At 47.5% G+C, this 16,477-nt stretch overlaps 1 protein-coding gene across 1 annotated transcript; it reads right to left on the bottom strand.

Moving 5' to 3' along the window:
- Positions 1-1,157: 1,157 nt before the first annotated feature.
- On the bottom strand, positions 1,158-12,630 carry LOC142250814 (uncharacterized). The gene is made up of 2 exons (XM_075323036.1): positions 11,913-12,630; positions 1,158-1,982 (listed from the first exon to the last, which is right to left on the bottom strand). The coding sequence occupies exons 1-2, from the start codon at positions 12,565-12,567 to the stop codon at positions 1,354-1,356; spliced, it is 1,284 nt and encodes a 427-aa protein (XP_075179151.1). The 5' UTR covers positions 12,568-12,630; the 3' UTR covers positions 1,158-1,353.
- Between the last annotated feature and the right edge of the window lie 3,847 nt (positions 12,631-16,477).

The raw sequence follows: 16,477 nt of genomic DNA, 5'->3' as shown, positions 1-16,477 counted from the left end.
TCTCTGAAAAATGTCCAAGAAAGCAAAAAATCTACCGAGGTATGTAAACTTCTGAGCACAACTGTATATCCTCATCTTTTTGTACAGGCTCCTGTTATTAGCAGACCTTGGCTTGTGTTGGCTGCCTCTTCTGAACCTTCTATACCCGGGTTTACTCTTAGGGACCTCATAAACAATAGATAGCTGTTGGCTGGTTCGGTAGATTGTTTCGCCGGCAGCGCTCTCTCCCAACTCCTCCGTACATAGAAGCGCTCGCTCTGCCAAGAACTAAAAGATCGGCAGCCCGATATCAAACATTCCAGATTCTTATCTCACCTGACATCATCTGTCAGTGAAAAGTCGGGATACATCCAAGCACAGACTATCGGTCGAGCTCAGGGATATTGGTGGTTTTGGCAGATGTTAGTCTAATGTATATGGGATCTTGATATTTTCTACTGAATTGGAGTAGATGTTTTGGATTTCCATTTACATGTCCATTCCTGATCTCTCCAGTAAAAGATGGGGGTTTTTTTGCCAATTCATAACTCTAAATATTTTTTTTTTAATTTCTTTCGGCTCTTTCATACACATGTTTTTGGAAAATGTAGCTTTTTTTATGCTTTCGAATGTATGTATGTAAGAATTAAGCAAACTTGTTGCCCTCCACACCAGACATATCTAATTATCCAACAAAATTCTGGGATGTATCAAGACAAGTATTGAATCTAGCTCAAGAGAGGTCATTATTCCCCTATACTCTGCATTGGTCAGACCCCACCTGTAGAGTAGTTCTGGGCGCCCCAATTCAAGAAAGACATCGATATATTGGAGCAAGTCCAGAGAACAGCCACCAAGATGGTAGAAGGTCTGCAAAACATGTCGTATGAAGACCAGCTAAAAGAATTAGGAATGTTTAGTTTGAAAAAGAGAAGGCTGAGAGGAGACTTAATAGCGGGCTACAAATATCTGATTTTGTCAGGGTTGGGCAAACAAGTGGAGCTCTCTTTCCAAATTTGTTTTTTAAGAGTAATATCTTTTACAAAAACTGTCTAGTGCTAAAATAAAAAAAAAACTTCACTTAATACCGAATCATATTACCATACAGTACTACCATAATGCTGCCATATAAAGAACACACATAAGTGCCATAATATAATAAATTTTATTTGGTTTGAAAAGAAATTTAACAAACTAGAAAAAAGAAAGCAATCGAGTCAAATTAAACACTGTAATAAAAATTGGGAAATGAAGACCCATGAGATTTCGCTGCCCAAGAGTCGTGGAGACTTTGGCTCATCAGGGACAAAGAAACCTTTCCTTGTATCCAGGAACTGTTAACTGGACATCGAACACGAATGGTAGCCGAGACGGTCAACCTTGAGAATTGGCTTCCATGGCTTGGTTAGGTGTTGATCTGCAGTGCCAACGTCTAAGTGCTTTTCTGATCCCTCTCTTAATGCCGGAGCACCAGATGTCATTACCTACTGAATTAAGACAAGAACCATCTTCCTCAAAGTGAAAATCTTCTCCTTCCAGACCCTTGTGGTGAACCACCCCTGCCCCGTAAAATCCTAGAGATTTTAGGAGTTGGTTGTTCGCGTTCCTGCAGACACGGTTAAGTATTTTTCGTTTCGTTCCCTCTGGACATCTAGGTCTCCTCACAATGTTTGACCATACAATATCTACTCGGGTAAAAAAACACAGCAACTTCCAAAGATCTCGTTTTATGTTTTTAGTCAGATCCATTGCACAAACACCGCTATAAATATCATCCCCCCCGGCGTGTATAACCAGAATATCCGGAGGTCGGTCCAAACGTGAGTAATGAACAACTTTAGGAATAACAGAATCCCAAGTCAGATCTTTAAATCCCAGCCATCGAATAGTGGCCTCTGAAAGCGGAAAACCCAACTGGCGTCCATCTGGAACGAGTGATACTTTTTCCAAGGCAGAAGTAACAAAAGAATTTCCAAAAATCCACACCAAGTAAGGAGGGCGACCTGCAGGAACAAGATAAGACAAAATACAATGTGAAAAAAAAAAATACTTGCGCACACACATAGATCTGTAATTGATGACTCAGCCCACCTCTACATAGTCCTGTATCACTTCTACCCACCTGAGGAACCTTTGTGCCCACATCAATGCTAAAGATGAAAACTGCATGAGGAGCAGAGATGACCAAATTCATCTATAACAAATTGAATTCTGGAGAAATCAAAATTTGTAGTGTTCGATAAGCACAAATCCAGAAATATGGTGGCCAACCAGCTGCCATTTTACAGGATTGTTTTGAGGGCTGAGAAGGGAAATAATACTAATGCGTTTTAGGCCCTCACCTGACTCCTTACGTTTTCTCCTCAGATCCTGGCTACAACATGGTGGTCTTAGGTTCTTCCAGAGGAGGTGGGGCAATGCTTGTTATTGATATCAAAAACACATGGTGCCCTACTTTTCCATGTGACTTCTTGGGGCTTAGCGATAGAAGAACCAGTGACCTTCATGGAGGTGGCGTTGGCGTCATTTAAGGGTTTAGGACAAGTGAGTAATATGTGTCTTTTTTAATTCTGTCCCTCACTTCTTTTTTTAAACTCGTTTTATTGAAGGTTAAGTAAGACATTACATTATAGGATAAGTCAGCAATTTGTACTACAAGTATACACGTATACTGTTTGATAAGCAGGGTAATAAAGCAACAACAATTAAATCCACAACTATTACTTTCAATCTGGCCTTAGCACATTAATCATTGCAGAGGTGTCAGTTCTTGAAACATATCCATTCTGGGGCAAAAAGCCCACACCAATAGGAGAAGCGCAACCCAGATTACAGCGGTCTCGTAGTATCCCCAATACATTAGATCATAAACCACATATTCTCCTTTCCACCCATCAGAATACCATTAGTTACTATCACGCCAGTACCGACTGTAGGCTATCAGCTAGGGAGCCGGGTGATCCTCCGGTCACGGGCGAGCCCATCCATCTACCCCATATTTTGTCGAATTTATTTAAAGAACCTCTTATCTTATAAACATAGTGTTCTGACGGAATTATAGCATTTACCAAAGCAATCCATGAGGCTCTAGTTGGAGGGTGGATGCCCATCCAGTTTAGTATAATGCCCTTCCGGGCTAAAAATAATACCTTTTTTATTAGCAAGTTTTCATTTTGGGACCAGGAGCGTACGTCCACCACCCCAAACAGACACAGAATTGGGCACAGAGCAACTCCTTTCTGAAGTATGATGGATAAAGTCGTTACAACCTCACTCCAATAGGAGAGAATGACCCGGCAATCCCATATCATGTGCCAGAAATCAGCACCGTCTCTCCCGCATCTTGGACAACCCACCCCCACCAGATTATTCGCCTTTTTCATCTTGTTCAGTCTCTGAGGAGTCATATAACTTTGGTGTATTATGTATAACTGAATCAGTCTATTATTGACTGCAGGAGAGACTAACGTGTGGGATTCAACAATGTCGTCCCACACTACATCATCAATTTCAGGGATCCTGACACTCCACCTCTCCCGGACAGAAAGAGGACTGTTCATGGCCTTGGCCCGGATAAGGGAGGAGTACAGTTTGGAAATGAGGCCTCCAGGGCCCTGTGATCTGATAATTCCAATGACTGGAAAGGAAGAGAATCTAATCCCACAACGAGAGAACTGAGCCCGAAAGGCGTGCCTAATCTGGAGATACTGAAACCCATGAGATTCCGGCAAATCAAATTCTGCACGCAGTTGCGTAAAGGGGCGGAGATCACCATCCCGGACCAGTGATCCCAGGGAGACTATTCCTCGATTCCTCCATTCGCCAAACCCCGGCAGCCCACAAAAGTGTGGAAGGTCCAGGTTATCCCATAGGGGTATCTCAGTTGGCATATCATGGAAACCAAAAATGGTTTTAGCCTCTTTCCAGACCCTGGCCCCCAGTTTGTGTATTGGGAGGACCCGACCCTCAGGAGCCCTCTTGTGGTCCGTCAACAATGGCCATAGGAGATCCATACCTGTGAACTCTGCCAGAAGACCCTCCGGAGAACCCCTCACCCCAGGAAGTGTCCATTGTCCCAAATATTTCAATTGTCCGGCCAGATAGTATAAGTACAGATCAGGAAGGGCCATACCCCCCATGTCTTTGGGTCTCTGTAATTTGGCCAACTGGACCCTTGATCTGGAAGGACCCCAGACAAAGGTGATCATCAAAGATTCCAGGGACCGAAAGAAAGAGCGGGGAATCTGTACGAATACATGTTGGGTTATGTAAAGACACTTTGGTTGCACTATCATTTTAAGGAGATTAATCCTTTCCGCCACTGAGAGCGGGAGTTGGCTCCATCTATTAAATTTCTCCCCGAGGTGTGATAATAAGGGGGCAATGTTTCTTGCTATCATCTCCGAAGGGCTTCCCGTCAATATAATCCCCAGGTATTTAAAATGATCCACCACTGGAACTCTACATATGTGGGTGTTCATCATTTCCTCCCTGTCCCGAGATAGGAAGAGGAGGTACGATTTTGACCAATTTATTGACAGGCCCGAGAACTCCCCGAATCGGTCGATTAACTCTACGGCTCTAGGAATGGAGGAATCCGGATCAGAAGCAAACAATAACAGGTCGTCTGCATACAGAGACAAACGTTCATCTCCCTTACGATGTCTCACTCCCCGGTAGATTGGGTCCGCACGAATGCGCACCGCCAACGGTTCCATGGCAAGGGCGAACAGAAGAGGGGATAGAGGACATCCCTACCTGGTTCCCCTCCCCAAATGGAAGGTTTCCGATACTCCGCCTCCCACCTGAATGTTAGCCGTTGGAGCTTTATATATAATCTCAATCCATCTAATAAAATCGTTGCCGAAACCAAATGCCCGCAGTACCTCCAGCAGGTATGGCCATTCTATAGAGTCAAAGGCCTTGGCCGCATCCAGGGAGACCAAAGCCCAATCCTCCTCTAACTTGGTGCCCATCTGTAGAATCACCTGTGCCCTCCTCAGATTATCCGAGGTACTTCTACCCGGAATGAATCCAGACTGATCCTCATGTATTATGGAGGTGATCACTTTATTGAGTCTAGTTGCTAGAATTTTGGTAAGAATTTTGTAATCAGAGTTCAACAAAGAGATCGGTCTGTACGAGCCACAATCCAATGGATCCTTATCTGGTTTCAATAGTAGCACGATGGTTGCCTCATAGAAGGAATCAGGTAACCGTCCCCTGCGGAACGAAGCCTCAGCCGTCTCCAGGAGAGCTGGAGCCAGCTCCCCCCTATACTTGTCAAATATTTCAATCGGGAGTCCGTCTGGGCCAGACGCCTTACCCCTATTGAGGGCTCCCATCGCCTCCACCATCTCTTCCATGCTAATGGGCTCATCCAAGGCCGACCTCTGGGCCAAAGTCAATCTGGGAAACTCCAGATCCCGCAAGTATTCAGTGATCTCCTCCCTTGACACAGCCAGCCTGGGCTCATATAGGTTCCTATAGAAGTCCAGAAACACCTTCAGGATGCCAGTGACGGAGGTGATTGAATCGCCACCGGAGTCTCTGATCTTAAGGATCGCAGGTGAGCTAGTGGATTGGCGCACCAGGAACGCTAGTAAACTACTAGATTGGTTCCCTTGCTCAAAATATCTCTGGTTCATGAAGAAGACATGTCTCTTAGCCTTATCCTGCAGGAACAAAAGATATTTCCTCCCAGCCTGTAGCCACTGGAATCTGTTTTCCTCAGAAGGGTCCGAGGTGAATCTATGTTCAAGCATTCTATTTTGAGTGGCCAATTCCTCCTCCTCTCTGGCCGCCTGTTTCTTGACATAAGAGATAGAGGAGTGACAGAAACCCCTCAGATACGCCTTAAGCGCGTCCCAATAGGCCGAGTGATTCTCTTCCACGGAGTTCGTCTCGGTGTATGCCCTGAGCTGATCAGGAATCCTATCATTGGTGCCAAAGAGTGACAGCCACCAAGGGTTAATCTTCCGTGACAGTTTACGAGATTTACAACCTTCCCATTTAATGCTGACAAATACCTGAGAATGGTCTGATACTGATCTGGGTAGATGACATACCGATTGTATATGGGCACAGACTCTTTCATTTCCACAGATGTAATCAATTCTAGACAATGAGTTTTTCCCTGGGGTATAACATGTGTATTCTCTCAGTACTGGGTTAAAAAACCGCCACATGTCGCACCACCCCACCTCCTGGAGGAATGCACTCAGTCTAGTTTGTATCGTAGGGGAGATCGGGACCTGTCGGGTGTTGAATCTATCCAGCCCTATGTTACTAATCAAATTGAAGTCCCCCATGCAGAGCACCAAGGCTTGTGGGAATTGTGAGGCAAACTTAGCCGCTTCATACAGATCGAGATTCCCATCGCAGGGGGATGTATATGGCTAAGATCACTATCATGATCCCATCGATGTGAGCCTGGATAAACACATACCTCCCATCATTGTCCTTTATAATCTTACCCGGGTCCCACCGCAATGCTTTATGGACTAGTACCGATACTCCCCTAGAATATGAGGAATGAGCAGAGTGAGCTGACCATTGAACCCAAGGCTTCTGAAGCACTCTAGTGGTGTCCAACAATAAATGGGTCTCTTGTAAACACACAATCTGAGCTTTGGATTTTTTGATATGTGCGAATACTGCCGCCCGTTTCCTGGATGTGCCCAGTCCCCAAACATTCCATGTCATCAAGCTTAAAGCCATTGAGATGTATCTCTTACTGAATTAATAGGGAAATGTCAAAAACTTAACCCACAGTAGAACTTGGGCAAACGTACCCTTAAATACAAACTATCGGCTGCACTCACACAGCCGAAAGAACTGATCCAGTAGTGTGACCAGGAGAGGGTGTCCCTAGTAACGACCAGGGTGAACCAACGTGGCTAGATGGTGTACTTGGTACGGGGGTGTCCTCCAAACAAAGACTTAAGCTTCTCCTGCAGTCCAACGTATTGAATTATCCTGCAACATAGCCTATTATTCGTACGTGGGTAAGAGAACCCAGAGTGAATGGGCATAGAAATATGGGAAGAAAGAAAGAGAAGAGAGAAGAGAAAGAAAAAAAAAAAGGGTGAGGAAGAGAAAAAGGGGCAAGGGAAGAGAAGACAGAGAAGAGAAATTAAGATGGGCGGAAGAAGAGAGAGTGTGAGGAGGAGGGAATATAGAAATATAAGAAGAAGAGAGGTAACGGAGGGCATACTGGGTGGAAACTGGGGAAGAGAGAGGAAGGTTGAAGAGGGAAGTTGGAGAAAATAGCAAAGAAGGCTTAGAGGTAGATAGGAATAGAATAGCAAGGATGGGTATGAGGCTGAGATAAAGGGGCCGAGGGATTAGACAAGTAAGTGAGACTGAGAGGGGGGAAGAAGAGATAGGAATGTAAAGGAAATGGGAGGAGAATTTGCAGGTAACCCCAAATTATAAGTGACTATCATGTATGGTGACCTTAAAAAACCTTAATATAGCTCTAAAGACAAAATTCAGCATCCTGAACTTAAGTGCGTTGCCAAATACTGCAAACCCGGAGTGAAGTCCCATTTTGGATCGCAAGATGCAGGATAATTCAAGATCGCGTGAAGGTGATCATGGCACCGCAGCAGCGTTCTGGCACATGTCCCGCCTGAAGACGGTTCAATCCGGTCCCACCAGCGACGAGTATTCCAGAACTCAAACAGGGCTTAGTAATGATCGTAGTGAGCTCAGGTCCCGACACACTCAGAGGCACCATCTCCAGCTGCCCAGCCTCGAGGGGGGGGCCAACCTGGAGACCGGCACAATGGAAGGCCAATAATAAACACATCCAGTAACTCACATGCTTCCGGGGGTCGCAAGCGCACCAGCGCATCCTGATGGAATCGTCAATTTCTCAACAAACTGGAACCAAAAGAGCAGGGCGCGGACGCAACTGCGATCCCGAGCATCGCTCCATTCGTATGGCAGGAGGGATGAAGGAAACAAAAATATTTCGCGCCTTCAATATCGAGGGACGCCGAATATCTGCATAGGATGATCCTAAAACTATGGCAACAGCGATTTCAGACGTCCCAGGAAAAAGAATCGTATCACCGACCTCACTCCAAAGGAGATGAAATAAGCAAATCAGAACCGCGACGCCATCACAACAGCGACCCTCCCGGCGTCGCTCATGGCTGTAACGCATCAGCGCTTCCTCTTTAGCGTGTTGATCCAGTCATCCGCCTCCACAGGAGATGTAAAGAACAAGGATCGCTCTTGATGAACCACTCTGAGACGAGCCGGGAAGATCATGGAGTAAGCAATTTGGTGATCTCTAAGGCGCTTTTTCACCTGAATGAAGGATGCTCTCGTTTTCTGAAGAGACGCAGAGAAGTCAGGGAAAATCAGTATGGGAGCATTATTATGTAGGATCGGGCCTTTGCGTCGCGCCGCACCAAGGATCGCATCTCTATCCCTGCTGCTCAACAGTCGGGCCAGGAGAGGTCTAGGCTGCGCTCCCGGGGGAGGAGGTCTGGCCGGTACCCGGTGGGCTCTTTCTATAGCGAATGCCGCTGACAGCGTCGCATCAGGGAAAGTTTCGGAGAGCCATGTTTCCATGAACTTACATGGGTCGCTCCCTTCTGCCCTCTCCGGCATCCCCAGAATTCTTAAATTATTGCGACGCAGGCGGTTTTCCAGATCGTCAGCCCTTTGCGCCCAGTTATTTGCCGCGCTTTCCAAAGAGGACAGTCTGCCCGGCGTCGCTCTTGCGTCGTCTTCCAGCGTGGAGATCCGCTGTTCCGTCTCAGTTACCCGCTCTCTCAGATTTTGCAGGTCCAGCCGGAGGAGTCCCACATCGATCTTAACCTCCTCGATTTTGCCCGTCAGCGACACTTTTGAATCCTGGATCGCCGCAAGTAATTGCGAAGTAACTTGCTGCAAGGTTAGCTCCTGCGGTTCCTTGGATCCGGCCTCCATGCTCTCCTCCTCCTCCGCCTCACTGGATTCCCGCTCCAACTGCTTGCCGACGCCATCTTGCTGGGAGTCCCGAGCAAACTTCTTCAGCTTTTCAGCCGCCGCTGCGCTGCGACCTCTGCTCATGGTACCGATCAGAATGCTCACCGCACCACAGGTAATCCGGAGGTGTATTTAGGCACCAATTTCGGCAGGATTAATAGTATTTATCAGCGTTGGACTGCGGAGCTGCTCTCAGATGCGACCGCTCATGCTGCCTGCTGGCCACGCCCCCCCCTGTCCCTCACTTCTAGATTTTTTTTCTTGGGGTCTGGAAGGCCCTGGAATTCCAATTCAGACCAAATTTATTCACACTGAATCGTAACTGCCCAAAAACAATTTAGGGAGAGTCACTAATGGCATGATGTGGAAAAACTCAAACAATTGTTCTGGAGCACTGGTAGAGCATATCGCAGATGCCGATACAACTGAAATCAATGATGATACAAGGAGCGGAGTACTCCCTCTATCATCATTCTCCCACTGTGTCTGTCTGCGCTCTGACATCTCAGCACAGCGGAGCGTGATGACGTCACTATTACGCCCTCTGCTGAGATGTGCAGAGCGGCAGAACAGTGGACACACGCTGAGGACACCTCAGCAGCGGAGGAACGAGGAGCAGTGAGTATGTATTTAATCATGGTGGCCTGAGGACTATGGGGGTGCATTAAACAATATGGGGGCTGTATGCTAATACAGGAGGGTGTATCATACTATATGGGAGCTGTATGCTACTACATGAGTGTTTATAATACGTATCATACTATATGGGGGCTGTATGTTGCTACATTAGGGTGTATCATATTATATGGGGGCTGTATGCTAATACATGAGGGTGAATTATACTATATGGGGGTTGTATGCTACACATGAGGCTGCATAATACTATATGGGGGCTCCATAATACTATATGAAGGAATATGACGGTGCATTATATGGAGTAATATGAGGCTGCATTATATTATGTGGAGCAATATGGGTGCATTATATTATATGGATAAATATTGGGTGCATTATACTATATGGAGGAATATTGGGGCTGCATAACACTATATGGAGGAATATCAGAGCTGCATACTACTATACCCCCTAGAGCTGTATGTCCCCTCCACCCCTACTATACCCCCCAGAGCTGGGTGCTGAAAGAAAGATGTATAGCAGACCATGGGAAAGCTGGGTGCTATGGGAAAGAGCCTCTTTCCCTCAGCATAAAACTTTCTCATCTCATGCTTTTATCTTTGTCTCCCCTCGTATATAGCTCTCCAAATATCATAATGGCCCCCACATAGCTTTCCATATAGTATAATGGGTCCCACATAACCCATAGTATATTATAATGCAGCCTTCATATTGTATTATGCAGCCCAAATACTGTTTAATGCACACGCATAGGCCTTCATATATTATAATGCAGCCCCATAGTCCTCCATGTTTTATAATGCAGCCCCATGGTCCTTCATATTATATTATGCAGCCCCCATACCATTTAATGCACCCCATAGGCCTCCATGTTATATTATGCAGCCCCCATACCTTTTAATGCTCTCCCATAGTCCTCTATGTTTTAAAATGCAGCCCCATAGTCCTCCATATTATATTATGTAACCCCCATAACATTTAAAACACCCATAGGCCTCCATGCATGTTAATGCACCCCTGTAGTCCATTTATCAGGCATTCCCCATAGTCCTTCATATTCTATTATGCAGCCCCCATACCTTTTAATGCTCTCCCATAGTCCTTTATGTTTTAAAATGCAGCCCCATAGTCCTCCATATTATATTATGTAACCCCCATAACATTTAAAACACCCATAGGCCTCCATGCATGTTAATGCACCCCTGTAGTCCATTTATCAGGCATTCCCCATAGTCCTTCATATTCTATTATGCAGCCCCCATACTGTTTAGTGCATCCCCATAGGTCTCTGGTCACCATGTACTCACTGATTAAAAAGAATAAAAAAAATAAACAAGTCCTCCCCTCTCCTCATTCCCCCACGCTCTACTGTGTCTGCTCAGCAGCGCGCTGTAGTGACGTCACCGCGCTCTGCTGCACTGAGACGTCAAGCGCAGGCACAGTGGGAAAATAATGGATGGAGTGGAGCGCTCCGCTCCATCCTTCATCGTTACTTTGTGCAATGACGAGCGATGGCCCGCAGGCGAGGGGGGCCTGATTCCATTGCTGGCACTGCCCCCCCCCCCCCCCCCGACTCATGGACCCCATAGCGGCCATGTGGTCTGCCACTGAACAGCGCAACTCCTTTCTCACAGAGAGGAGCTGGCTGCTTCTCTACAGGGCGGGCACCAGTCGCAGTTGCGATCTCTGTGACCACTATCGTAACGCCCCTGTGTATGCCCCTCAGTAATGTGATTTATATACAACAGTGTCAGTGTGCTTTGTTTGCGGTCATGTCTGTTAGTGATGGCCACCAATCAGCACGGCACAGCCACATGCCCGGGAGGAGCTGGATGAAGACCAGCGCGGAGGTGAATGAGGCTGCTGCCGGATTCCCCCTATTAAAAATATCTATGCATGTCCGTGTATGTGACTGTGTATAGATTTAGGTCTATTTATGTGTTTTTCTGAATTTCTCTTTAAATATGTAACCCTAATGTGCATGTGGATGAGGCCGACTGAAGCTCTTTCACCCGGGGCCCACAAAAACCTGGAGCCGGCCCTTACTACAGAGATTAGATTCCACAAGGGAGACGCCATCAGGATCACCACAGACAAGGGCCAGAGCTGCAAAAACTCATCCACCGACCATACCGCCGAAGAATCGGTCAGCAGAGAAGGCCCAGGACCTGGGATCTGCCAGTAACAGGGACCGCACTCGCTGTTCCTCACTCCCTAAGAAATGAGGCCGGAGCTTAAAGTATAACCTGGAAGCTCCCCCAAATACTCTGAACCTGTCACGCCCCAACCGATTGTCAATTACACACCCTTACCTGGGACAGAAGAGCTGGCCGGCGTCAGCGTTGGTTCAGAGGATTCATCTTGCTCCTGCTGTAGCTCTATTGCGGCTGTACAGCTTTGGAGTAACCTTTCTATACGTAATACAATGGTCTCCTCCTCCGTTTTCCTGGAATGGGTCGTATCGGGAGCTTTCCCGGGGCTAGTATTGTCACGTGTTTTAGCCTTGACCGTGCTCTGGTTTGGTGACGGAGTAGACTGCTTCTGCCCGCCGTCGTCGTCACTGGACCTCTGGTCCTCCGCAGATACAGTACCAGCGACCTCAGAAGACTGTCCGTTGTCTGATCCACACCGGGAAGCCGCATTAATCTGAATCCGCAAACCTTTATCACCATCTCGTGAATCAGAGCCTAAACTGAATGGATTTTCCGCAGGACAAGGCCCCTCTGAAGCCGGGCACGGACCACCGGACACTTCTGGAGGGTCCTTGCTGCTGAGTTTGGGTCGATTTCTGGGCACCGGGGATGGACTCCTGCGCTCATAAGCTCTTCCCCTCTTAGCACATGGAGGGGGATCTTGTGATCCTTCTTCTGCAATGATTTCTGCCACTTTCTCTCGCAGCCAGGCTTCTCCTCTCACCAGAGCTGCTGCATGAATCTTCTCAAGCAATTCCTCCAGAGCTGCAGACATGGCCGACCCTCTGCAATGTGCACACACGTCCTATATATATATCAGCACAGGCCACACTCTTCCTCATTCTCTATGACCTGAGATCTCCCAGCATGCTCTAGTAAACCAGTAACACTACAACCTGGAAAGAGGAAATCAGCAATGCAGAAACTAATACTGAGAGGAGAGACTGATCGCAGCGGCCTATGTATGGCAAATGTCCCCGCGTGTCCCCCGTGCCCACCCCGGCGCTGCCCCCGCTATGATCCGCTGCACACAGGATTCTCTGCACCAATGAGATGATTCGACGAGTTTATTATATACGGTGTCGCTCATAGGCAATTATATAGATCAGTCCTTTGTGTGCACCCAAACAAAAATAGTCCCCTACTAAAGTTACCGTCCCACAAACAATGATGCGCCCAGTGCTCCATCCACGTATCATGATGCCCCCATAGACCCCCCTTACAGCAGAATGATGTCCACACAGACTCCCCCCACCCCCACCCTAAATAGACTACTGAGTCTGACCCCTAGCGCACACTGTGAGACCTCTCTCCTTGTGTACCAGTCTGTGCCTTGTATTGCTCATGATCATTGTACTTTTTATTATTTAAAGTCCTTTTCACTTGTAAAGCGCTATGGAAAAAATGGCGCTATAATAAGAAATATTAGTAATAGTGTCCCACACACATAGTACAATGGCGCCACAGAAACCCTTTAAACAATATGATGCTTCCAGAATAACGTACACAAACTTATGTCCCCAGATAGTATGATGCTCACTAGTGTCCCCCAGCATAGTATGATGCTCACTAGTGTCCCTCCGAATAGTATGATGCTCATTAGTGTCCCCCCGCATAGTATGATGCTCACTAGTGTCCCCCCGCATAGTATGATGCTCACTAGTGTCCCCCCGCATAGTATGATGCTCACTAGTGTCCCCCAGCATAGTATGATGCTCACTAGTGTCCCCCAGCATAGTATGATGCTCACTAGTGTCCCTCCGCATAGTATGATGCTCATTAGTGTCCCCCCGCATAGTATGATGCTCACTAGTGTTCCCCCGCATAGTATGATGCTCACTAGTGTCCCCCCCGCATAGTATGATGCTCACTAGTGTCCCCCAGCATAGTATGATGCTCACTAGTGTCCCCCAGCATAGTATGATGCTCACTAGTGTCCTCCCGCATAGTATGATGCTCACTAGTGTCCCCCCGCATAGTATGATGCTCACTAGTGTCCCTCCGCATAGTATGATGCTCATTAGTGTCCCCCCGCATAGTATGATGCTCACTAGTGTCCCCCCGCATAGTATGATGCTCACTAGTGTCCCCCCGCATAGTATGATGCTCACTAGTGTCCCCCCGCATAGTATGATGCTCACTAGTGTCCCCCCGCATAGTATGATGCTCACTAGTGTCCCCCAGCATAGTATGATGCTCACTAGTGTCCCTCAGCATAGTATGATGCTCACTAGTGTCCCCCCGCATAGTATGATGCTCACTAGTGTCCCCCAGCATAGTATGATGCTCATTAGTGTCCCCCAGCATAGTATGATGCTCACTAGTGTCCCCCAGCATAGTATGATGCTCACTAGTGTCCCCCCGCATAGTATGATGCTCACTAGTGTCCCCCAGCATAGTATGATGCTCACTAGTGTCCCCCAGCATAGTAAGATGCTCATTAGTGTCCCCCCGCATAGTATGATGCTCACTAGTGTCCCCCAGCATAGTATGATGCTCACTAGTGTCCCCCAGCATAGTATGATGCTCACTAGTGTCCCCCAGCATAGTATGATGCTCACTAGTGTCCCCCCGCATAGTATGATACTCACTAGTGTCCCCCAGCATAGTATGATGCTCACAAGTGTCCCCCTGCATAGTATGATGCTCACTAGTGTCCCCCCGCATAGTATGATGCTCACTAGTGTCCCCCAGCATAGTATGATGCTCACTAGTGTCCCTCAGCATAGTATGATGCTCATTAGTGTCCTCCCGCATAGTATGATGCTCACTAGTGTCCCCCCGCATAGTATGATGCTCACTAGTGTCCCCCAGCATAGTATGATGCTCACTAGTGTCCCCCAGCATAGTATGATGCTCACTAGTGTCCCTCAGCATAGTATGATGCTCATTAGTGTCCTCCCGCATAGTATGATGCTCACTAGTGTCCCCCCGCATAGTATGATGCTCACTAGTGTCCCCCTGCATAGTATGATGCTCACTAGTGTCCCCCAGCATAGTATGATGCTCACTAGTGTCCCCCCGCATAGTATGATGTTCACTAGTGTCCTCCCGCATAGTATGATGCTCACTAGTGTCCCCCCGCATAGTATGATGCTCACTAGTGTCCCCCTGCATAGTATGATGCTCACTAGTGTCCCCCAGCATAGTATGATGCTCATTAGTGTCCTCCCGCATAGTATGATGCTCACTAGTGTCCCCCCGCATAGTATGATGCTCACTAGTGTCCCCCAGCATAGTATGATGCTCACTAGTGTCCCCCAGCATAGTATGATGCTCACTAGTGTCCCCCAGCATAGTATGATGCTCATTAGTGTCCTCCCGCATAGTATGATGCTCACTAGTGTCCCCCCGCATAGTATGATGCTCACTAGTGTCCCCCTGCATAGTATGATGCTCACTAGTGTCCCCCAGCATAGTATGATGCTCACTAGTGTCCCCCCGCATAGTATGATGTTCACTAGTGTCCTCCCGCATAGTATGATGTTCAGTAGTGTCCTCCCGCATAGTATGATGTTCACTAGTGTCCCCCCGCATAGTATGATGTTCACTAGTGTCCCTCAGCATAGTATGATGCTCACTAGTGTCCCTCAGCATAGTATGATGCTCATTAGTGTCCTCCCGCATAGTATGATGCTCACTAGTGTCCCCCCGCATAGTATGATGCTCATTAGTGTCCCCCCGCATAGTATGATGCTCACTAGTGTCCCCCCGCATAGTATGATGCTCACTAGTGTCCCCCAGCATAGTATGATGTTCACTAGTGTCCTCCCGCATAGTATGATGTTCACTAGTGTCCTCCCGCATAGTATGATGCTCACTAGTGTCCCCCCGCATAGTATGATGCTCACTAGTGTCCCCCAGCATAGTATGATGCTCACTAGTGTCCTCCCGCATAGTATGATGTTCACTAGTGTCCTCCCGCATAGTATGATGTTCACTAGTGTCCCCCCGCATAGTATGATGCTCACTAGTGTCCCCCAGCATAGTATGATGCTCACTAGTGTCCCCCTGCATAGTATGATGCTCACTAGTGTCCTCCCGCATAGTATGATGTTCACTAGTGTCCCCCCGCATAGTATGATGCTCACTAGTGTCCCCCCGCATAGTATGATGCTCACTAGTGTCCCCCCGCATAGTATGATGCTCACTAGTGTCCCCCAGCATAGTATGATGCTCACTAGTGTCCCCCCGCATAGTATGATGTTCACTAGTGTCCCCCCGCATAGTATGATGCTCACTAGTGTCCCCCCGCATAGTATGATGCTCACTAGTGTCCCCCAGCATAGTATGATGCTCACTAGTGTCCTCCCGCATAGTATGATGTTCACTAGTGTCCTCCCGCATAGTATGATGCTCACTAGTGTCCTCCCGCATAGTATGATGTTCACTAGTGTCCCCCCGCATAGTATGATGCTCACTAGTGTCCCCCAGCATAGTATGATGTTCACTAGTGTCCCCCCGCATAGTATGATGTTCACTAGTGTCCCCCCGCATAGTATGATGCTCACTAGTGTCCCCCCGCATAGTATGATGCTCACTAGTGTCCCCCAGCATAGTATGATGCTCACTAGTGTCCTCCCGCATAGTATGATGTTCACTAGTGTCCTCCCGCATAGTATGATGTTCACTAGTGTCCCCCCGCATAGTATGATGCTCACTAGTGTCCCCCAGCATAGTATGAT

The sequence above is a fragment of the Anomaloglossus baeobatrachus genome, chromosome 9 (assembly GCF_048569485.1).
Source record: "Anomaloglossus baeobatrachus isolate aAnoBae1 chromosome 9, aAnoBae1.hap1, whole genome shotgun sequence".
NCBI classification, from domain to species: domain Eukaryota; kingdom Metazoa; phylum Chordata; class Amphibia; order Anura; family Aromobatidae; genus Anomaloglossus; species Anomaloglossus baeobatrachus.
Note: the sequence above shows the minus strand (reverse complement) of the source record. Positions and strands in the feature narration are given on the sequence as shown.